Raw genomic sequence first — 23,257 nt, forward strand, 5'->3', positions numbered from 1 at the left:
ATTTCGTGACTGCCTCAATCTCTCATCATTTGTAAATAAAGTGGTTTAACTGCAGCGGTCTGATTATATCTCTGAGAAACAGGGGTCTTTAGCACATAACACTTGAGGCACACTGTATCTCCCTCATATAAACACAGCTTCTTGTGGAAAATCCTCACACCATCATGACCTTCCGTGTATATGTGGCTGTGTAGTCTGCAGCGAGCTGACCACGCCGTCCCTGGACCGAAAACCCAACAGTTTTGTCGCTGTGAGCTGTACCACACCTCCTCAGGCTTTTTGGACCAAACATGCACAGACGGAGATCATTGAGGTAAGACGGAAACAAGCATTCCTGTCAATACCATACTGTAGTATGTTCTTATTGTTCAAAGGCCTTATTGTTTGTTACACTGTTTAAAAGTCTCGGTCCCACTTTATATTAAGTGGCCCTAATACCTCTGAACTTACATGGTAACTAGATGTGTACTTAGTACGTAATTACAGTGTAAGTACACATTGGTACATAGTTTCTACAGCTGTACTATTTGTGTAACTACACACATGTAACAACCCACTGAAAAGCTGGTCTAAGTACAAATGTGTAACAGGACATTGGTAACAACACTTCAGTAAGTGCACATGTGTAACAAGAATTGTGTAACTACATTTTGTAACGACAATATATTCACAGAATTTAGTCCACTTCCTTAGTCTTCAATGTTGCAGTTAACAGTTTCGAATTCAATGGCACTTTATGGAGTGCATGCCATGTATTTAACACATGACTAATGTTGAATCAATACTAAGGTTTCACATTGTTATACCAGTGTACTTACATGGTAACTCCTCAGGAACTGTCCATTAATATAAAGTGTAAAACAGTCCCAACTTACTGTGTAATATACAAAACATTAACCTCTGTTTAACACTGTAACACCAGTATACTTACATGGTAACTCCTCAGGAACTGATCGCTTAAAATAAAGTGTAATTGTTAGGGCTATAGTTGTATACAGTCTGTGTTAGTACATGATCATTTCATAGGAACTTTTCACTCAAGAGTAATTTAACAATTGAATGAAATGCTCAAGTATTCCGAGTAAGTTAAGTGTAGAGGACTACAAAAAAGATTTTAAAAAATGCAGTAATAAACAATGTTTACTAACACATATGACACTCAACAATGTAACAGATTCTAAAGTAAAATGTCCGCACAAGGTCCTTTGGACATCCTTAAATAAAAAATAGAAAAAAAACTTTTGTTTTGAAATCAAACAAGAATTGACATGAATTACAAAATGTGCCTTAACAATAAAATTTAAACATAATGAAATGGGCAACTTAGAGTATCTGTGTATCTTTCTATCTTAACTTATACTGTATGTTATTGGCAGCAGTTTACGCTTTTTTTGGCATTTTCAATGGTCGACTTGAGGTCTGCTGTCAGAGACTGCAGGCACCGTTTTGCAAAGTCAAGGAGTTTCTCCTCCTTGGCTCTGAACTTTGGGATGGTTCGGTAAAACTCTGGATCAACAAGCTGTATTTCAGCCACAACAGCTGTTATTGCGAGTGTATTTCGGTCAACCCCAACTTTGGTGCATGCCTTACTGATGCTTCCTTCTTTTTTGAAGGCACGAAAAACTTTAATGTACCGTTTCAGTACATCATCTGGGGTTGTTGCTGTAGAAAGAAAAAAGCTTTCTTTAATAAGACAAACCAAAGAAAATCGAATTGATACATTTTCAGTTAAATACACAGACTTTTAAAAAGGGAAATAAACATGCCTTATGGATGTGACAAAAATGGTAGGATTTCTCTGAATTATAATGCACAAACCTCAAGCAATTATACCCAACAAATGCAGAAGGGATGCCTCTTCACAGAACATGAAATAGTTTGTCTATTTTAATTTTCATGTGCCCATTTATGAGGAATATGTACCGTAATGGATGTGACCATCCTGAAAATGGCACTGACCTGACTATGGAAAATCATGCACTAAAAATAAAACAAATGCTTTAAATACTTGAAGAGAGACCTCACATGGCTATTTGAACCACCAAATGTTGATATCTGTGCTGTTTGTATAGTAAAAACCTTTGGTAAAAACTTGACATTTTCACAGAATTGGTCAAATGGTTTTTATGGGATTCTACCAGTACTCATTTTAGTCAAGGAGACTGATATCCGATATTTGGTATGTGTTATATGGAGGCAGATGAACAGAAAGATAAGTTCAAAAACAGCGTGTGTGCCTACCACGTGAGCTGTGCTTGGTAGATTTTGAAATTCTAGTCTTCTCTGTCTTCTTTTCATGACCTCTTCTCCTCTTCTGAGGAACGTCGCTATCAGATGAATTCGAAACTGTTAACTGCAACACTGAAGACTAATGAAGTGGACAAAATGTGAAGATATTGTCGTAACAAAATGTAGTTACACAATTCTTGTTACACATGTGCACTTACTGAAGTGTTGTTACCAATGTCCTGTTACACATTTGTACTTCAGCTTTTCAGTGGGTTGTTACATGTGAGTAGTTACACAAAAAGTACAGCTGTACATACACTGTAGTTACATACTAAGTACACATCTAGTTACCATGTAAGTTCAGAGGTATTAGGGCCACTTAATATAAAGTGGGACCAAAGTCTCTTTACATCCTCTTAGCAACCACTAAGTAAATTGGTCTAAATATATTTGTAGATCTTTATATATTGTATGGAAGGCGCATGGCCATAAAATATTCGTGCTGTGCATCTACTGAAAAGCAATTCTAAATTCTTTGGAACGATATGGAGCGATATTGATTCTAAACATGTTCGCTCCGTTTTGCAGGGTACAAATAACCCCATGTTCCTCAGCAGCGTGGCTTTCTTCCAAGACTCCAACATTAACCAGCGTACACAGGTCAAACTTTCTGTGTATGACGTAAAGGATCGCTCACAAGGAACGGTGAGACACGCACTCAACAAATAAGTAGTGTTCTGGTTTAAAAATAAAAACGTTATGACTGGGATTTCTTTTAACCGTCTTAGATGTACCTTCTTGGCTCAGCGATGTTCCCGGTGAAGGAACTTCTGCTGGAAAAGAACCACAGACTTAACTTACCTCTCAGGTGATCCAACTCACTTGTTTAAAGCTAAAGGGGTGTTCCTTTGTCGGAGAGGAGCACAGGTATATTAGCCATAAGTTTTGGGATTTGTTGTCCTTTTCTCACAGGTCAGCAGAAAACGAGCACGTAGGAAGTATTTTAGTTATCGCCTGGCAGCTCGAAGAGAAGAGAGATCAGCAGACACCTATCAAACAACTGCAAGAAACCCTTAATGGCAGGGTGAGCCCGAATACACCCATATGCTTCCAACCAACAGCTTTTTCAGGGATGACGTGAGTGTTTTTGATTGTTTCCGCAGACCGTCCTTCCTGTAGACGAGAGTCTGACGGAGTCAGTGGGAGTTCGAACAAAATACGCTTCACTGTGGAAAGATAACTTTCTACGATGTGGTACATTTACATTTATGTATTGGAATAAATGCAATTGACTACAGTGTTTGGGATGAATACATTTTAACAGTTCTTGCATTCCCTGGGATTCAAACCCATAACCTTGACATGACTAGCGCCAAACTTTACAACTTAAGCTACAGGAAAGTCTAGATATGTCAACCAGTAGGAGAATGACTCCTTCACAGTTTTTGTGTTATTTGAGGTGAAGGAAATATGAACTCGGAAATGTGTTTGTGATCAGAAGTATAAAACACAGAGAACACTTCCAACCTTACAGTAGAGCTGCCTGCTGCTGGTTATTATATTTGCCAGACATGGCAGTACCGCATTACGCAGTGGACAGATTTATTATCGCAATAAACATGAATAATGTTACGGTGGGCTGTTGCTGGATTGTAGTATTAGATTATGATGCTAATAACGATCGGACTGTCTAGAAGCAGTGTTATAAACTTAAAACATGGTCGAAACTTAACTACACGTGTCATTGTTTAATACGATGTTTGATGCATGCCCTTTTAATGGTTTGAGCATGTAGTGACAGATGTTATATATGTCCCTTTCAAGCTGAATTTCTGGTACAAAGAAAAAATAATTATGTTTTATAGTGGCTTACTCAAGCTCAAGGGCACTTAGCTCTATTTTTATTGACAGAGTGAAATCGAGGGCCTGGCCTTGGTACCATAAATATTCACAAATTAAATTTCAGAGCAACAGGTTCTTCGACGCCGGATGGAAAAGAACAGCAAGGCACAATTGATTTCTCTTTACAGTTATATTTTGTCTATCTGTGTCTCAGTGTTTGGGGGCACCATGTCTCGCATGTACCGTTTTCCAACGACCGACGGGAATCATTTACGCATCCTGGAACAGATGGCCGAAAGCGTCTTATCGCTCAACATCCCACGTCAGTTCGTCAAACTCTTACTGGAAGAGGATTCTGCCAGGTGTCCATTATCTCACGCATACATAACATGACGTTTTGATAATATCTTAATGTGCTTTTAACATGCTGGTGTTTTGCTTTGCCTTTAGAGTATCTGAGCTGGAGGAGTTGGGAGAGTTGTCTCCGTGTTGGGAGAATCTTCGGCGACAGATCGTGACGCAGTACCAGAGCATTCTTCTGACTTATCAGGATACGCTCACAGACCTGCAGGACTATAAAGGTCAGCCTGATCCTTGATGTTTCAGGTCATGGTCATTTTATTGTGTTTGACACGAAGAATTCCATTATTTACTTAACTTGGTCTTTCCAAACATTTTACCATCTTTTTTTGCCAAACACTATGAAGAAAGCATGCAAACGCACCTTTAAAGTTAAGTGCTATATTTCAAGTCTTCCGCAGTCAATCCAATAGCTTTGCTCAGAGGAATAGTTCACCCAAAAAAGAAGATTCTCTTATCAGTGTTGACACAACTTAAACTGATTAAAACCATATCCAGATGACGCTTTCTGAAATGTTTCAAAGATTAAATGTTTTCTCTCTCTGTCACAGGTCCATCATTCAAAGCCAGTAATCTAAAAGCTGAGAGGAAGTTGGAATTTATGGCCACCAACCTCCACGTGCAGAGAATGAGAGTTCAGGATGAGTCGGTCTTTGGTTAGAACTTGATTTCTTTCCTTCATTCTGTCTGTCTAGAATGAGTTAATAACCCTGAAAAGATGTTAGTGTCAGAGTAGGTGGAGCCCCAAGTCACACCCGCCAATTACACCCACCTGTCATTATCCTAAACCAGTTTAAAGATGTTTAAAGCAACATTAGAGAACTTTTGCTTATGGTTCCCCCATGTGGTTGATAAGCGCAACTGTCTGTTATCAGTGTCGTGAATACTGTCGCTGTGTAAGCTTCCAAGTGGGCAGCGCAATACACGTGAATTTGTTGACTAAGCAGAAACCGCTGTTACATCATCTCACGTCATAAACTGTGCATGTACTTAAGCACTCTTTTGGCTCCTGGTATACTACTGGGCTATACTGATAGCTCAAACTAGGTTCTGAGGTAGCAGCTGGTTGTTAGCCGTTAGCGTGTTAGCTACATAGCAGATTTGCAGTCACCCAAAACACGAGTAGTATCTGACTGCAATATCGGAGGCTGCACTCTCAGGGACGCATTTCTGGGGACGCATTTCTAGGACCCTGCGACAACGGAAGTGACGAGTAGAGTGAATCGAGTGCATTTCCGGAATGGACGACAATCAGAGTGTGAGTGTCAAATTTGAATTAATGTTGAACAATAAAAACTAAAAACATTTTATTGGAAAGTTAATGTAGCCGAAGTGAGTTGCTAAATAGTCTTGAATGCAATATATAGCCACAATATAAGCTTCTAATGCTGTAAAACGAGTTGTAAGTATATTCATTTAACGAAACTGTAGAACGACTGGCAATCTTATGTTGATTTTGTGACTATGGGATGATTATTAATTTTAGACCTAGCCAGCACAATAAACTGTAGAACTCTTCGTTGTGAAACCTTGTTAACCTCATTGTTTTTCCATTTTAAGTCATTTAAATTAATAATAATGTTTTAATTGTCTCGTGCTCAGTCAATTTGTTAATCCCACTATGCATGTTTCTATAATGTTGATTGTTACATTTGACATCGTAATAATTGACTGTTAAAATACCATGTGGTAGATTTAGTAATGTACTGTGTAGTCTATTCAAGAACACAGCTCAGTGCAGGCAGTAGTATGACAAAAGATTAATAAATTAATTGGTCAAGTACTAGGCTTCGGGCTAATTTAAGTCTATTTAGTTATATTAAATGAACTTAAAGTTTTTTATTTGACCTATTGGACTCTCTCTTTTTCAAGAAACACATAACAATCCAAGAAGGGAGATCCTTTCCTCAACTAAAGAGTCATCATTGTGTCTTCAACTCTGTACTTGAAATGTGGTTGATCTAGTGACTGAAAAGGCTATACCATGATTTCTTGTTTATTTTAATTTTTTTACTTATTATATTATGCTAGTTAGTCACAATAATAATAACATTCAGCTGTTAGTAATAAGGTTTAATTGCATGAAATATAGTATTTGGGTGTAATAAACCTTTTAAAAACTAAGTAATTAGAATTGGGTGGATATACTGTCTTAGTTGCACTTTTTCGGTCCTCAAAAACTAGGGTCCTTGGTATTACGGTTCTCTCCTAACTCCGATTCAATAGGTGGCGCTGTAAAAAACAATTGGGGTCCTAGAAGTGCGTCCCCAGAAGTGCGTCCCTGAGAGTGCAGCCTCCGATATTGCAGTCAGATAATATTGAAAACACAACGCACAGACGTGAATGTGTTTAGGAACCAATGAAAATAATTTTCTGTAGTTATATTTTCGGAAACACACTCGCGACCAGGCGTTGTGCTTTGTGTAGTAGGTGCAATCAATAACTTACACTCAACTCACTATGGGAAAAGTGCCTAGCATAGTAACTATAGATACCGATAACATTAGTCTATGTGCATGAACTAAGGAATCAGCAACTTTTGACCATAAAACATTTATTGTGGTTTGGTAGTCATCGTTTACAAGCATAAAACTAAATTCGTGACGAGGCATGATCATGCTACGTAAGCTATTGAGACCCGGCAACATTACATTATCACTAGTCTGCCTTACGGTTATAAATTGTGAACCAGTAACGTTAGTGCGCCAATAAACATCCTGAGCACAGCCTAATAACTAATAAGCTCAAAAGTACAGGACCGTAAGAAAAAATGTACGTATAAGACTTTCAAATCCAGTAGCAGGAAGGCTAGGTCTCCATCCGTTTTGCAACCCGTTGCCTCTTGCAGCTCGCGGCACTGAGTGTAAGTCAGATATTGATTCGTGTTCGGGCTCGTGTCTGATCACTCTCTCTTTTCCTCTTAGTTTTTTTTTGCTGGCTCTGCCATGGTGATGGTTTGGAGACTTGTGTCGAACTAGATCGTTTCGTGTAAAGCAGGTGATGGGCGGGGCTTGTGAACCTACCACGCACACCAAAGTTACAAGTGCGATTTCAGCCAATAGAGGGCTGCTTAGGTAGCAGCGGCAGTAAAATCCGTCCAGTTAAGAGTTGTCCTACCACTAAAATAATTTTAGAGAGATTATTTTAAGGTCGAAAAACTCTCTAGTGTTGCTTTAACAACCAGTATAATTTTGTAAATTCATGCTGGCAAGCTGTTTTGAATCACCAAAACAAATATTTTGTTCATAATGAGAACTGTGATCCTCAAATCTTAAATTCACACTATTATTTCATTTTAATAAAAAGAGAAAAAAAAAGTATGGGTTGTAGCATTTCATATGTCCAAATCACTGAATATAGGCTGTGAAATAGTATGTAGTATTAGTCATTAATGGAACTAAGTGAAGGCAGGTGGTGAGTCATAATGATAAATTCATCACTGCAATGAAAAGTATGTTTGAGGTATGTGATCTTTGAAAAGTATGTTTGAAACACTTCCTGTCTCTACATCCACACGAAGCCAGAGCTTTCCCAATCCGATCTTTCTTTCCTTTTCACGCATCGTCTCAAGAAATATCTGCGTACACATGAAACCGCTAAACAGACTCAAATCGATGTAGTATACAAGTGGTGCTGTAATTCTGCCACAGAGATACACTAAAAACGGAGAAGATTTGGAGCATGCGCATAAACTTTACACGCAGAGGTGATGATATCATCGTTTCAAAATATATACCGATAGGCTGTACACACCCAAGGGTGGTATTTTCAGATTTATCCACTCCGGGACCCTGTTTCATAAAATAGCTGTTTCAGGCTCCCAAAACAGCAGATCCGTGCGGAGGAGATGGCGATACGACACAAAATATTTACATATACAGCTAAACGCGTCTCCGTGTGGATGGCCTCTAGATCTGTGTGTGTGGGATTGCTGTGGAAGGAATTTTGCAAAGTTGTTGTTACATTACAGCACCTGAATAAGTTATAACTTTGACATGTTACCGCAGCAGCAATAATTACAACTGACGCACTTGTTTTACTTGGTACTTATTTAAATTACAGAGCGAAACAATCATGTTTATGGAAATTGTGATGGGTGTGTCTGTGTTTCTAGATCACACTTATGATGTGGTGACGATCGGCGCTCCTGCAGCTCACTGCCAAGGCTTCAAAAGTGGCGGTCTGCGGAAACTCCTGCAAAAATTTGAGGAGGCCAAAAAACTGTAAGTTTAGGTCAAGTTTTAAAGATGCAGGCTAAACTGCTAGTGCATTGGTTTGCATGTAAATGAGAAGCTAACGTCTGACTGTGGCTAAGACCTCAGGCACAGGTGGCTGTTAGATTTACATCCTTCTAGTATTTGTATCAGCCATCTGGTGTTTTAGATTTTAGTTGATCTGTTTCCTTTGTATGTTTTAATGTGTGTTTTTGAAAGTATCTCCATGAGAGAGCATTTGAATAAACACACACCCAATGCTTTGCCAAAGCTTCAGTTATAATAGCAATTTTTTGTATGTTGATCATTTCGAACGTATATCTGTTTTCAAAACCATTTGCTCTTATTGCTCATATGCTCTTTTCATTCTTGGCTGCTTTTGTGTGCTGCTTTGCTTCTGTTATCAATTGAAATTCTCATAGGATAAGTTAAGTTTGAGCTTGGTTCCTTTTTCTTACGTTTTAATTGCGTGTTTTGCTTTTATTGCGTGTTCAGCATTTATGAGGAGGAATGGTGAGTTTGTTTGGACTTATTTTTGTTTGTTTGTTTGTTTTGGTGGTTTGTTTACATTTTCTGCACGAAATGGTCATACCATGTGATGTTCATTGATCCATGATTCCATCATCCCTTGACTGTTCTTTCTACAAGAGTGATAAAAGTGTATGATTATGTATGTCTATCTTAAGCACCCACACATTTATATCTGTAGTTCCTGTTTGATGTTTCTGTGTCGTATGAAATCTCTGCCCAGTTGTTATTGTAATAGATTAAACTAGTACAACAACTCATACATGCACTAGTGACCAAAAGTGATGTCCAGATATTCAAAATACAGTAGGAGGTATGTTGTATATATGGAGAAAGCTAGAGTTGATTAAGGTATTTATTTGACAAATTATATGGTTATTAATATTTTGTTGATCATGTCTTATATAGACGGTTTCTCCATCAACAAACATAAACAAACAAAAGTTATGTGGCCCAAACTTAACTGCCGGTAGACCGGAGTAATTTTAATTTAATTTAATACATGTAATATACAATAAAGTAATCATATAAATTAAACATAAAATAAATTGTTATATAACCAAACACAGCCCCAGTTAACTTAGGGCCAGGTGTGTGTGTCTGATGAAACCATAGTAAAAAATGATCTAAATTCTTAATTTTTTCTCAAAGCTGAGCTCAAGCACAACTACACACACAGCATTCGTATATTTACATTTACTACACAAAAAGTCATTTCTAATAGTAAGGATGAAGACTTCAGATTTCAAAGACATCACTATTGGGCACCAGCCGCATCACTGCACTGTATACACCAGGGGTGTCAAACTCGATTTCATCCCGGGCCACATCAGTATTATGGTTGCTCTCAAAGGGCCGGTTGTAACTGTAAGACTATATAAATGTATCCACTCTTTTATCACACTGCATAATTACATCTGCATTTAATTACTCCTTTTGGTAATAACTCAATTAATACCTAGTTTTGACAGTAAAAGACCAGTAAAATAAAGTGTATTCAAGTGTACAACTATTGTACAGTTTATTAAAAAAAAAAAAGATATGTTTCTGTATGAACACATAGTCGGTCTGCATAGTGTTTCTTGACAAGCTAACATTTTTAAAGGCCTTTGTGGTCAGGGCACACTTGCTCACATATCTTCAGCATACACTGCTTTAAAAATGTACCTTCTGAAAAACACTTGGTAACTCGGGCGATTTCTTCAGCCACAATAAATCTGGCTTTCACGGCTGCATCACTTTTTGCAGAAACATTTGCAAACAAATTCTGCCAAAAATGTAAGTTTTTTTCAAGTCTTGTACCTTTTGTTGCTTTTCTAGGTGGCTAAGGTTAGCATACTTTGCTCCGTGTTTGGTTTCGAAGTGCCGATGTAAATTGTACTGTATTCTTTGAGCACAGCCACCCCTGTTGAAAAAAACAGTATATGCTGGGTTAGGTATGTTTTGATGCTGGTTGGACCATCTTAAACCAGCTATGGACCAGAACATGACCAGCTAAAGACCAACTAAACCAGCACAAACCAGCATCAAAACATACCAAACCAGCATATGCTGGTTTTTTTAACAGGGATGGCCTCCTGGCAAAGACGACACACCGGCTTGTTTCCATTAAGCACAAACATGTATTTGCTTTCCCATCCCTCTTGAAATAGCCTCCCCTCTGCATCAATTTTTCTTTGTTTGACACAATGTGTCTAATTAATATTTATATCATATCACTCACTTATTACACCGCTCGTTGGAATGCTTGATTCTGATTGGCCAGTCGCGACATTTGCATGTTCGTTATTCCCAGATAACCTCTCAAAACTAATAACACAGGGTAACCCGGACGCAACAAATCATTTTGACAGGTTTTTTTGACAAATTAAATATAAATATGTCTTTTAATAACATATATGACATTATATTTACAAATTATTAAACCAAATTGAATGTTCGTGACATTTGAACGTTGTTTCTTACCTTAAAACCGAAAGTAAACAGCTTTTCCTGTTAGGTCTGCATTCAGTAAAAATGAGCTAATAAAATATTTCAAATTCACATTTCATGTCAAGTTTTTTTCTCATGTGGCAAGTATCCCGCGTAATAAGCGGGATAATGTACAAGCAGCCGGCTGTTACCGCGAAATAAGCCCCCTCCAGTGTGAAACAAGAAACAACCTGATCGCACTGGAGGGGCTTATTTCTGCGATATATACGGACACTGCCACCTACTGGCTAGATGTCGTCATCGCGCAGGTAATAAAGTTGAGTTGCATTTTCAGGTCGTGGACATAAAATGTATAATAACACTACAATAATTTGTAAGCTCTCGCGGGCCACATAAAATGAGGGGGCGGGCCGGATTTGGCCCGCGGGCCTTGTATTTGACACATGTGGACATACACTGCGTTCCAAATTATTATGCAAATGATATCTTTCTCTGGTTTTCCTAATTTGTCGATGCAAATGACAGTCAGTATAATTTTCAAGTAATCAACAGTTAGGGTACATTTGGAATTTTATTGAACAAACCTCCCACTGACAACAGTATTTATTTAAAAAATGAAAAACTCAAAATGCACTGTTCCAAATTATTATGCACAACAGAGTTTGAAAACATTTCATAGGTTGTAAAAAACTGAAAATGGTCATTTGTTGAATTTGCAGCATTAGGAGGTCATATTTACTGAAATCAAAAGCTATTTCAATCAAAAACATCCTAACAGGGCAAGTTACATGTTAACATAGGACCCCTTCTTTGATATCACCTTCACAATTCTTGCATCCATTGAACTTGTGAGTTTTTGGATAGTTTCTGATTGAATTTCTTTGCAGGATGTCAGAATAGCCTCCCAGAGCTGCTGTTTTGATGCTAACTGCCTCCCACCATCATAGATCTTTCGCTTGAGGATGCTCCAAAGGTTCTCAATAGGGTTGAGGTCAGGGGAGGATGGTGGCCACACCATGAGTTTCTCTCCTTTTATGCCCATAGCAGCCAATGACACAGAGGTATTCTTTGCAGCATGAGATGGTGCATTGTCATGCATGAAGATGATTTTGCTACGGAAGGCATGGTTCTTCTTTTTGTACCATGGAAGAAAGTGCTCAGTCAGAAACTCTACATACCTTGCAGAGTTCATTTTCACACCTTCAGGGACCCTAAAGGGGCCCACCAGCTGTCTCCCCATGATTCCAGCCCAAAACATGACTCCGCCACCTCCTTGCTGACGTCGCAGCCTTGTTGGGACATGGTGGCCATCCACCAACCATCCACTACTCCATCCATCTGGACCATCCAGGGTTGCACGGCACTCATCAGTAAACAAGACTGTTTGAAAATTAGTCTTCATGTATGTGTGGGCCCACTGCAACCGTTTCTGCTTGTGAGCATTGGTTAGGGGTGGCCGAATAGTAGGTTTATGCACAACTGCAAGCATCTGGAGGATCCTACACCTTGAGGTTTTCGGGACTCCCGAGGCACCAGCAGCTTCAAATACCTGTTTGCTGCTTTGCAATGGCATTTTTGCAGCTGCTCTCTTAATCCGATGAATTTGTCTGGAAGAAACCTTCCTCATTCTGCCTTTATCTACACGAACCCTTCTGTGCTCTGAATCAGCCACAAATCTCTTCACAGTACGATGATCTCGCTTAAGTTTTCGTGAAATATCTAATGTTTTCATACCTTGTCCAAGACATTGCACTATTTGACGCTTTTCGGCAGCAGACAGATCCTTTTTCTTTCCCATATTGCTTGAAACCTGTGGCCTGCTTAATAATGTGGAACATCCTTCTTAAGTAGTTTTCCTTTAATTGGGCTCACCTGGCAAACTACTTATCACAGGTGTCTGAGATTGATTTCAGTGATCCAAAGAGCACTGAGACACAATACCATCCATAAGTTTAATTGAACAATATAAAATTAAATGTTTACGACACTTAAATCCAATTTGCATAATAATTTGGAACGCAGTGTACACTCTAAAAACAGATGTGTTAAAAATAACACATTTTGTGTTCAGTTAAGGACAACACATTAATGTTTGTCCTTAACTGAACACATTTCTTGGGACAACACAATTTGTGTTAAAAATCAACATGATGCGTGTTGAAAGTAACACATAATGTGTTAAATAAATAACAAAAAACAATGTGTTAAAATTAACGCATCCAAACATGAGCATTAGCTGGGCAAGTCTTTGTCTTCCTTTTGTGTGATTTCTGCTAAAGAATCCGCGGTGAAATGAAGCGAACAAACGCTCAATGTTTTACCCACGTGAGCTGGAACATCTTTAAAAATAAACTTCAACCACGCATTACTAATATCGGAATCCGAAGGAAGGTTATGCAGCGACTGTGTTCTTCCACAACCAGGCACTGACTGCACAGTATTTTGCGATCTTTAACGGCATATTTATTGCTTGCTCACTGTGGGCGGGGCTAGAGAAGTAGTCGTTGATATTCTTCTGTGGAGGCGGCGTTCATAGATAGATAGGTATGTCATAGATAGGTGCATTCCAGGACCTGGCGTTCGCTGGGCCTGGTGTCAATAAAAGTTGTAATTTCATTAACAAGGGCGTTTTCAGTTCTGACATTTACAGGATGTTCGCTTGAATACGATTACCTCTTATATAACAAAAGCTCGGGTTAAAATTGATGTCTTAATTCATGACACCTTTAAAAGGACGTTCACAAAGAAATTTCCGGGTGACATTTCCCCAAAGACATAAAAAATACAAATTGAGAAATTATATTTTGCATGAAGTAAATTTATTCCGTTTTAAGACCATCTACACTTTCGCATTTTGACGCATTCATCGACAAAGATCTTATTACTGGAATGTACGAAGTCTGATGCTAAATTTCACAAAAATCATGGCAAATTTTTAGCCTTCAGTTTTTCCTAACTGAAACGATTCCAATTGTGTATCAATATGTACAATTAAATTGTATTTGTTTTGCATTTCAGTACTTATAATTGCCTTAATGGAAAATATGGACCATAATGAATGGTACTAAATAGGCTTTATTTTCTCAAATATTTTGTTTAATTAACACTACTAATGTTAACAAATACAATCTTATTGTTAATGCGTTAGCCACGAACTAACAATGAACAATGAGCATTTATTATTCTTTGTTAATGTTAATGTCAACACAGCTGTTCATGTTAGGTCATTTTGCATTAACTAATGTTAGCAGTTAAAATGATTGATTTTAAACATGTATTAGTAAATGCTAAAATTAACATGAACTAAGATTAGTAAATGCTGTAGAAGTATTAGTCATTGTTAATTCATGTTAGCTAATGCATTAACGTTAACAAATACAACCTTATTGTAAAGTGTTTTTTATCTTATACTTTTGATTATTAGCTAATATCTGAACTGGATGTATACACTACAAGTTTTGTGGGATTCATTCAACCCCACATGGTTTGAGAAATGGTGTTGTCTGTTCAGCCCATAGACTGTATAAAACATGAAGGTAGTGTCCGTGACATCACCCGTAGGTTTGTGAAGAGCAATTTTGAAGCATAAAGTAGGCGTCACTCCTGGATAAACAAAAATGGGCAAAAAGGCCGGACGTGGGTGGTGCTGAGCTGCCTGGTTGGTGAAACCACCTGTCACTCAATACCGGGTTTCGGTACCCATCCCCAGCCATGATAGACAAACTCTTTAGTGTTGATCCGCTGTCTATCATTCAGAGAGCTGATGGGACCATTCTCCAGGAGCACCTCTTTTCCTCTGTACCTTAGAAATGGGAACATTGAGGACCCAAAGTGTTTGGTGCATCTCAAAACTGTGGCATATCAATGTCTAAATGAATTATACGATCATTATATGTCCGCTGCTGCCTGTGTGCGTGTGTATTCTTCTATTATGATGTGTTTAAGTAATCAAGTTCTCTCTGGCTCTGCAGCAGTGCTCTGTCCAGCTCCCAATCCATCGTCTACATCCCTCAAGATATTATCAGTGCCAAAGAGATCATCTCCCACATCAACACGCTCAAGACTCAGGTCAGCTACTATGCGGAACGGCTGTCGCGTGCCGCTAAGGACCGTTCCGCTAATGGCATGGAGAGAACTCTCGCCATCCTGGCAGATAAGGTGGGTGCCAGAGTAAATATAACTTAACGCCCCTTTAGATTGAAATCAATGGCGCATTTTGTAATGTGTGTGTTTCCCACAAATGAATGTACTGTACAGACAAGACTACCTTTTATAGTTTATAGTTATTGAATGAAATGTTTCTCTTGACCTTACAGACCTTTTGGTTTAAATCTGTATGCTTAAGTGGTCCACTATGAATTGCCTGAGGTTGTGGTTATACTTTTTTCTCACTCTCAGACACGGCAGTTGGTGACGGTGTGTGACTGTAAGCTCCTGGCGTCTGCAGTGCAGGCCCTGAACGCAGCCAGACCGGAGTACATCGCCTCAAAAAACTCCCCCTCGGCTGACTTGGAGCAGGTGGTGCTGAGGAACGATCAGGACACACTGTTGGCCAAGTGGAGCGGCAGGAACAGTCGCTCGTCCCTCCACGTCGATTGGCATGAGGAAGAATGGGTGAGCTGCCTTTAAAGACCAATAATCTCCAATGGCATATAACTATAATTTATTATACTCAAAGACATTTTTTCTAATGTCTTCATTTGTTTTCCACAGAGGAACAAAAGTTAGACAGATTGGAATGGGTCAACTTAACCCAGAAGAAATTCAGCATGCCTTGCATTTTTAGTCTCCAACTAATTTGTTTTTGCTTGTTTGTTACAGGAAAAAGTGTGGGTGAACGTTGACAAAAGTCTGGAGTGTATAATCCAGCGAGTGGACAAACTGCTGCAGAGGGACCGACTGCACAGCAGCAGCAGCGAGGACATGTTCCAGGCTGACCAGCAGGGCGGCGCCACAAAGAAAGGTAACAGGCGAAAAAAAGCCTTCTGGATCAATCCTGTCTGCATGGAGGAGTCTTCCTCAGCCCCTGAACCAGAGCGGCAGTCACCCTCACCACCACCATCATCACCACCACGCTCATCCTCACCACCTGATCTGAACCCTGCATGTCCTGCTAATGCAGAAACATGTTCCTGTAGGTGCCTCTCTCTCTCTCTCTCTCTCTCTCTCTCTAGGTCTCTAGTCTAGTTTTTCACTTTCTACTTTCTTTTTTATTTATTTTTTAAGAACAGCATGAAGTCACTTAAGTGAGCACAGTCTTGTCAGATATGGATGTTATGTGTTTCTGCCTTTGGCATCAATTTATGTCCATTTTGTCTGTATGTCTATAACAGTTCACACACAGGCTTGTACTAACCTGTTCTTTTTTCGTTGTGTCTTTACCGTGTCTTTACCCTCTCTTTCACACATGCACATACACACACACCATCACCTGTTTGTCTCCAAGCAGATTGCATGTGGCTATAGCAACCAGACTTTTTTGGCTTGAAATTCTCCGGCCACTTCTCATCACATCTATTCATTTGTTCAACCTAGGCATCTATTGTATGTCATATTCTGTGTGTCTCTTATTAGAGTCTAATATGTTTGTGTTTGTTTATCTGCCTATTGTATATGTCATATTGTGTGTCTCTTATTAGTCTAATATGTTTGTGTTTGTTTATCTGCTTATATTTGGCTGTGCCAGAGCAGCAGAACAATATTAATCTATAAAAGATCTAAGTGATTTTAATGTCATACTTTATGATAATGAGTGTATGTTGACTCAATGTGGGTCTCTTGTTGGCTCTGTGTTTCTGGAACATTCTGTTGTTTGACCCAGCATATTTGCCTACTGTGAGCATGTGACAGGGTGCTCTCATTTGATTGGCTAGCTGGTTAGCATGCTCACAGGCTGTCTGGTGCTGACTGTCTGTGCCAGTTCCTCTCTTGGCAATACCAGCCAGAGCCATTGAGAGAGAGTCGCGTCAACGGATGTTCACAATTTTTCGCGTGTCACGTGATTCATGGAGCCTTCAGATAGTTCCATGAAGTAATGTTTTCTCTTTAAATGTTTTATTTCTTTCATTTTTTATTCATTAAATGACTTGCGTCTTTAAATGGGTTAAAAGTTCGCCACAATCGGTCTGTTTAGCCGCAGCTCCATGCGTTACTAGTAACGTCCGGGAACTATTGAGAGCCTCCATGAACCGCCATTGCTGTGAAAAAAGTGTTCCATTGGTTCCAACTCTCTCTCTCAATGGCTCTGATGCCAACATGCTTCAATGTACAGTGGTCTATAGCATTTTTAAAATGTCCTATTTTGACATTATACACTATTTATTACTAGGAAAACATTCCACTTTGCACTTTAGTAGAAAAATCTTTTAAATCTGCTTGTCTTTATAAGTGTGTTTCATTGAATTAAATCAAGATGGCCTAATGTCCACGTGAGCTCTGTCTGCTATGCTTTACGCACTTTAACTGTTGCATGTCGCACCTCCGTCCCTCTAGATGGCAGCAGCAGTAGTGGAGAGGAGAGTTACCCAGGTAAGAGCTCCTCCCCCTCCCATAAGCTTATGCGCGGATGCTAAATAAGTGTTTATTTTTATGTTATCTGTTGTCTTTCGTCTTGTTATTAGTGTTACTTTATGTAAATCTTTTATCATTAATAATGTGTACTAATTTTTGTGTTTCTCCCATATCTGTGAAACGGCGTATTTTACTGAACAGCAATGTTTTTATTGCAAGACATGTTTATCTAAGAATGTATATCCTGAATGTATTAAAACTTAAAGCTAGGCTAGGGTATGAGGCAGTGTTGCAGCAGCTAGCAATAAAAAGCTATCTTTGACAGCATAAAAGGGAAAATATCCCGCCCTCTCTTCTGAGCTTTCTCCATAGCCACGCCTCCTCGTGTAAATTACCTCATCTCTCATTCACCCGTGAGATAACATTTCAGTGCGAAACACGTAAACATGTAACGATAATTATGAACGGAAACAACTTATTACTTATTTTGAATTTGTTAGAACTTTCACATCCTATCATTGCATTTATACATGGTTACATGTATAAATATGTGTTTGATGGATGTACATGGCAGATTGTGTGTGTGTGTGTCACAGGTGAGTGGAGTGAGGCTCTGTATCCCCTGTTGACTACGTTAACGGAGTGTGTGGCCATGATGAGTGACAAGGCCAAGAGGTCCATGGTTTTCCTGCTTATGCAAGACAGCGCCCCCACCATCGCAATGGACCTCAGTCTGCAGTATCGGCGAGACGTGGTCTTCTGCCAGACAGTAAGTTTTTTACACACATGGCAAAAAACTAGAAAGTAGGTTTTTAAAGCTGCAGTCTGTACACTTTTAGGTTGAAAATAAATGAAAATACACCTTTCAAGTTTCAATTTAGCTAAATGACCTTGATATAAATAATTTAAAAGCCAATTATTTTACTTTAGGCATTTATTCCAGAGGCATTTAATCCACAGGAGTCATTTTTATTTTTTATTTTGGATACATTTACATACATTTTAGGAGCTATAAATGTATATGAAATAACGGATATAAAAAGCAAACAAACAAAATTCGATCAGTTCAGTTAAAGAAAGGTGGTCATATACACTGACAGTTAAAAGTTTGGAAACACTTAGTGTTCATTTATGTTTTTTCACATTTTGTAATAGTAGTTAACTCATCAAAACCATGGAATAACACAATTGTAACACTAGGCGATATAGGTTGGGACCTGTGTTGGGTGTAACTAGTTACTAAGTCATTCGTTACTGTAATTTAATTACTTTTCCCTTGAAAAAGTAAAGTAAGGGATTACTCTTATATTTCCTGTAATTTAATTACAGTTATTTCTGATGTAATTAAACTAAATACTGTGTGTAATATACTGTATGTGTGTGCAATAGTGGAATTGACATCAAAATTAAAAGTCTAACTTTAAAATGTATGCTTTAATGTATAATTCTCACATTTGTATACTTTGGTCAGTTAATAAAACTACTTTATGTAGTTATATATTATTTATTTGAATGAATTAAAAGAGCCGTTTCATGTCTATCCTTGAATCACTAAACTAATCAAGGTTGATGTAGGATATAGAAGGTAATGAGTAATAAGTAATTAATTACTTTTTCAGAGTAAATTGCCCAACACTGGTTGGGACTAAAAGCCTCCAAAATAAATTAACTTATTATTTTTAAGTAAGTAAATTATGAAGGAATTTTCATTTTTGGGTGACTCGTTTTACTGCAAAATTACAATTTTGTCATATTTTCTTCCCGCCATGTTCTGTAATCTTTGTTTCCATGGAACACAAAAGTAGATCATTCTAGTTTTAATAATATAGTTTTAATAATTTTATTATAAAATTGAAATTGAAATTGAATTTGATTCAGCATGAACAAAAAATGCTATGTAAGCCTTTGACTTGTAAGTGATCTTATAGTCACACAATAGAACAAAATGTAACTATTCAAAATGTTTCATAAAAGCAAATGATTGCATAACGTCATTGTTTTTTGCACAGATGTGGGCTAGACAGATGATTTGGAAAGAGCCACACAATCAGTAAAAATGATTAGTATAAATAATAAATTGATAGCAAAAGTTCTGTTCAGGATTTAAGAAAATATTTTGGTTTGTGTTCCATGAAAATATAGGTTTTAAACAACATTAAGTTAACTATAATATTTGCTATGCACCACTCCTTTAAACCCTTTTTCACAGTCTAGCTCACATGTCTTTCTGTTCTGTTTTTCTCTCTTAAGCTCACAGCACTAATTTGTGGCTTTATCATCAAGCTGAGAAACTGTCTCCGTGACGACGGCTACCTGAGACAACTGTACACCATTGGTCTGCTCGCTCAGTTTGAATGTCTATTAAGTACTTACGGTAAACACACACTTGCTCAACTGAGTTCAAATCCCAGAAAACACATTAAACATAAAAGTGTGTTGCATTATATTCTGTTTTAAATCACGTTGCATATGTTTACCCTCTCTGTTGTGTGTCACAGGAGAGGAGTTGGCTATGTTAGAGGACATGAGTGTGGGAATAATGGACCTTCGGAACGTAACGTTCAAGGTGACGCAGGCCGTCTCTACCTCTTCTCCCGACATGCTTCCGGTAATCACCGGAAATCGAGATGGGTTCAACGTTAGGATCCCTCTCCCAGGGTGCATGTTTGATGCATTGCCGAGAGAGATTCAGAATGGCATGCTGCTGCGGGTACAGCCGGTGCTGTTCAACGTGGGCATCAACGAGCAGCAAACACTTGCAGAGAAGTGAGTCCTGATTATATAAAACAGTCCTGAGAGTGGTTAAGTCACATAGCCAATAGTGTTAAATTGTAATTATTGTTTCTGATATAATATTGTTTGGCATACTTTCGCATATTTTGCATGCTCTGTGTTTCCTTAAATCGTCTTTGGATTGTTGATTTAAATTGTTGGCCCATAATCCAGAACACCCCCCATGTTGTGCACATATCTATTGTGAGTTTTTCTGTGTTGAAGGTTTGGAGACACGTCACTTCAGGAGGTTATCAATCTGGAGAGTCTGGCACGACTGAATTCCTACTACCAGCAGTTCAAGGAGGTTTTACCTGATGACTGTAAATCAAAAATCTGTCTTTCTCCTCTCTGAAAACTGAGATTGTTGCTTGGGACTCACTGTTCACTTTCATTTGTCTTTCCCCCTCAGGTCTTCCTCACTCTCGTAGTCAAACGTGTCTCCCAGAACTACTGCGGTTCCTCGGCCAGAATGTTCATGCTAGGAAAAATAAAAATGTAGATATCTTGTGGCAGGCTGCTGAGGTAACTTATCAATTCATTTAAAAATGTACAGTAAATTTAAAACCTTAAAATGTATGATTTTCATGACAATAGATACAGAATATCGATCCAAAGGCCATGTGCAGACTAGTTATGGTAGACCTTGAAATAAGTTATACCCTGTTGGTCTCAGGTCTTTTTTTTATTTCCACCTTATTTATTTAGTATGGCCTGTGCATTTAAATATGCTGTAAGTCCATTATGTAAATGCATAATGTAACAGCTACTGTAAATAATATTTTATTAGTGCTTTTACAGTAGTGCCATTTTTGTTGCACTTAACTGTAGGGTTGCCAGGTCTGCGGTTTCCTGCAGAGGTGGGCTATTTGGGTTTCAGGCTGTTGCCAAGTGTTGTTTTCTTATTTCGCTGGTTTAAGATGCGGAGGTTTAGTTCAGTCATTCATTGTGGATAGATTTTGAAATAACATTCTTAAAGTTATTTATGAAAACAGTGTGTTAATGATTACTACTGTAGAGGGATTTCCAAGAAAACATAATTGTGTATAATGCATAACAGTGACTATAAATTGACATTTTATGTATGAGGGTGACATTTGTTTTGAGTCCTGGTATTTGTTCTGGGTTAATTGTGTAAGATCTGGCAACCCATTGATCACATGATTAAGAGCAGAATGTGACTGATTGTAGCAACTTGCAGTATGCACAGACTGTATCAGTACGTTGTTCGCTCTCAGATTTGCCGGCGACTGAACGGAGTTCGCTTCACCAGCTGTAAAAGTGCGAAGGACCGCACTGCAATGTCGGTGACACTGGAGCAGTGCCTCATCCTGCAGCACGAGCACGGCATGGCCCCGCAGGTCTTCACACAGGCCCTGGACTGCATGCGCAGGTAAGACACATGAGCGGCTGCTTAGACTGCAATTCATAAGCACTGCATGCTTTGGGTGTGTCCAGAGCCATTGAGAGAGAGTCGCGTCAACTCCGTAGACTCCAATGGAACGTTTATTTCACAGCAATGGCGGTTCATGGAGCCTCTCAATAGTTCCCGGAAGTTACTAGCAACGCATCGAGCTGCGGCTAAACAGACCGATTGAGGTGACCTTTTAACCCAGTCGTTTAATGAATAAAAAAATGAAAGAAATAAAGAATGAAAAGTAAAACGCAACTTTCTGGAACTACACGTGAAGATTTTGAACTTCTGTTGTCAGGACTCTCTCTCTCGATGGCTCTGGATGTGTCTTTCTCTTTTTCTCTCGAGTTAGCATGGCTTCCCCTTCATTCTCCTTCACTCTCCTATCATTGCTTTTTGGTGTTTTGAATGATACATTTTGTAACAAATGCGTGGTTATTTTATAGCCTGCATTGGATCGAATTGTTGTTTTGAATTTTTGTTTAGCAAAATACAGACAAAAGTATTTGTTGCTTTTCACCTTCGCCATCTCATTCTTCCATCTTGCATCCTCCCTCAAACTCTATGAGAGAACCAGATAATAAAATGACTCCTGTAGAGTGTGATGGGACTTTACATCACACCTGAATCTGCTAGTTTGTTCAGCTTTTGTGCTTTTATAATAAAGCTATGTTTGAATAAATTTAGTAATTACAGATGGAGGCAAGATAAGCACAGGACTTTGGTTTTGTTGCTGTTATATATCAAAATACGCTTGTTGCACGTGCATGATTTGCTGCTGTGCTGCTGTACCAATATGTTCGATATTCTAAACTTGTATTACAGTATCTCACAGAAGTAAGTACACCCCTCACATTTTTGTAAGTATTTTATATATTTTCATCTGACAACACTGAAGAAATGAAACTTTGCTACAATGTAAAGTAGTTAGTGTACAGCTTGTATAACCGTGTAAATTTGCTGTCCCCTCAAAATAACTCGACACACAGCCATTAATGTCTAAACCGCTGGCAACAAAAGTGAGTACATCCCTAAGTGAAAATGTCCAAATTGCCAAGACCCTGAAACTGAGCTGCAGCACGGTGGCCAAGACCATACAGCGGTTTAGCAGGACAGGTTCCACTCAGAACAGTTAAGGCAGTGCTGGAAAATAATGGTGGCCACACAAAATATTGACACTTTGTACCCACTTTGGACATTTTCAGTTGAGTTATTTTGAAGGGACAGCAAATTTACACTGTTATACAAGCTGTACACTCACTACTTTACATTGTAGCAAAGTGTCATTTCTTCAGTGTTGTCACATGAAAAGATATAATAAAATATTTACAAAAATGTGAGGGGTGTACTTACTTCTGTGAGATACTGTATGTCACATTGGCCAATAATGAGTAAAATGAGAATATTTACCCACCATAAATATTATTTAGCACCTGTACGAACTATGTTTAGAATT

General features: G+C 38.5%; 1 protein-coding gene across 10 annotated transcripts in view; it reads left to right on the plus strand.

The window, feature by feature from the left end:
• Positions 1 to 23,257, plus strand: part of inpp4ab (inositol polyphosphate-4-phosphatase type I Ab) — a 56,437-nt gene that overhangs the window by 27,180 nt on the left and 6,000 nt on the right. For 3 of the 10 annotated variants that reach the window (XM_057338665.1, XM_057338660.1, XM_057338661.1), the window contains exons 4-23: positions 195 to 313; positions 2,818 to 2,934; positions 3,018 to 3,097; positions 3,202 to 3,313; positions 3,393 to 3,483; positions 4,286 to 4,433; positions 4,522 to 4,652; positions 4,983 to 5,087; positions 8,546 to 8,654; positions 9,141 to 9,158; positions 15,077 to 15,263; positions 15,504 to 15,719; positions 15,927 to 16,239; positions 17,598 to 17,633; positions 18,212 to 18,384; positions 19,866 to 19,989; positions 20,114 to 20,381; positions 20,613 to 20,710; positions 20,800 to 20,912; positions 21,626 to 21,780. In XM_057338665.1, the coding sequence (XP_057194648.1) occupies positions 195 to 313; positions 2,818 to 2,934; positions 3,018 to 3,097; positions 3,202 to 3,313; positions 3,393 to 3,483; positions 4,286 to 4,433; positions 4,522 to 4,652; positions 4,983 to 5,087; positions 8,546 to 8,654; positions 9,141 to 9,158; positions 15,077 to 15,263; positions 15,504 to 15,719; positions 15,927 to 16,239; positions 17,598 to 17,633; positions 18,212 to 18,384; positions 19,866 to 19,989; positions 20,114 to 20,381; positions 20,613 to 20,710; positions 20,800 to 20,912; positions 21,626 to 21,780 (2,713 nt within the window). The remainder of the gene's footprint in view (positions 1 to 194; positions 314 to 2,817; positions 2,935 to 3,017; positions 3,098 to 3,201; positions 3,314 to 3,392; positions 3,484 to 4,285; positions 4,434 to 4,521; positions 4,653 to 4,982; positions 5,088 to 8,545; positions 8,655 to 9,140; positions 9,159 to 15,076; positions 15,264 to 15,503; positions 15,720 to 15,926; positions 16,240 to 17,597; positions 17,634 to 18,211; positions 18,385 to 19,865; positions 19,990 to 20,113; positions 20,382 to 20,612; positions 20,711 to 20,799; positions 20,913 to 21,625; positions 21,781 to 23,257) is intronic. The other 7 variants (XM_057338670.1, XM_057338662.1, XM_057338669.1 and 4 more) reach the window with 5 other exon arrangements.

Source organism: Triplophysa rosa, linkage group LG7, assembly GCF_024868665.1.
Source record: "Triplophysa rosa linkage group LG7, Trosa_1v2, whole genome shotgun sequence".
NCBI classification, from domain to species: domain Eukaryota; kingdom Metazoa; phylum Chordata; class Actinopteri; order Cypriniformes; family Nemacheilidae; genus Triplophysa; species Triplophysa rosa.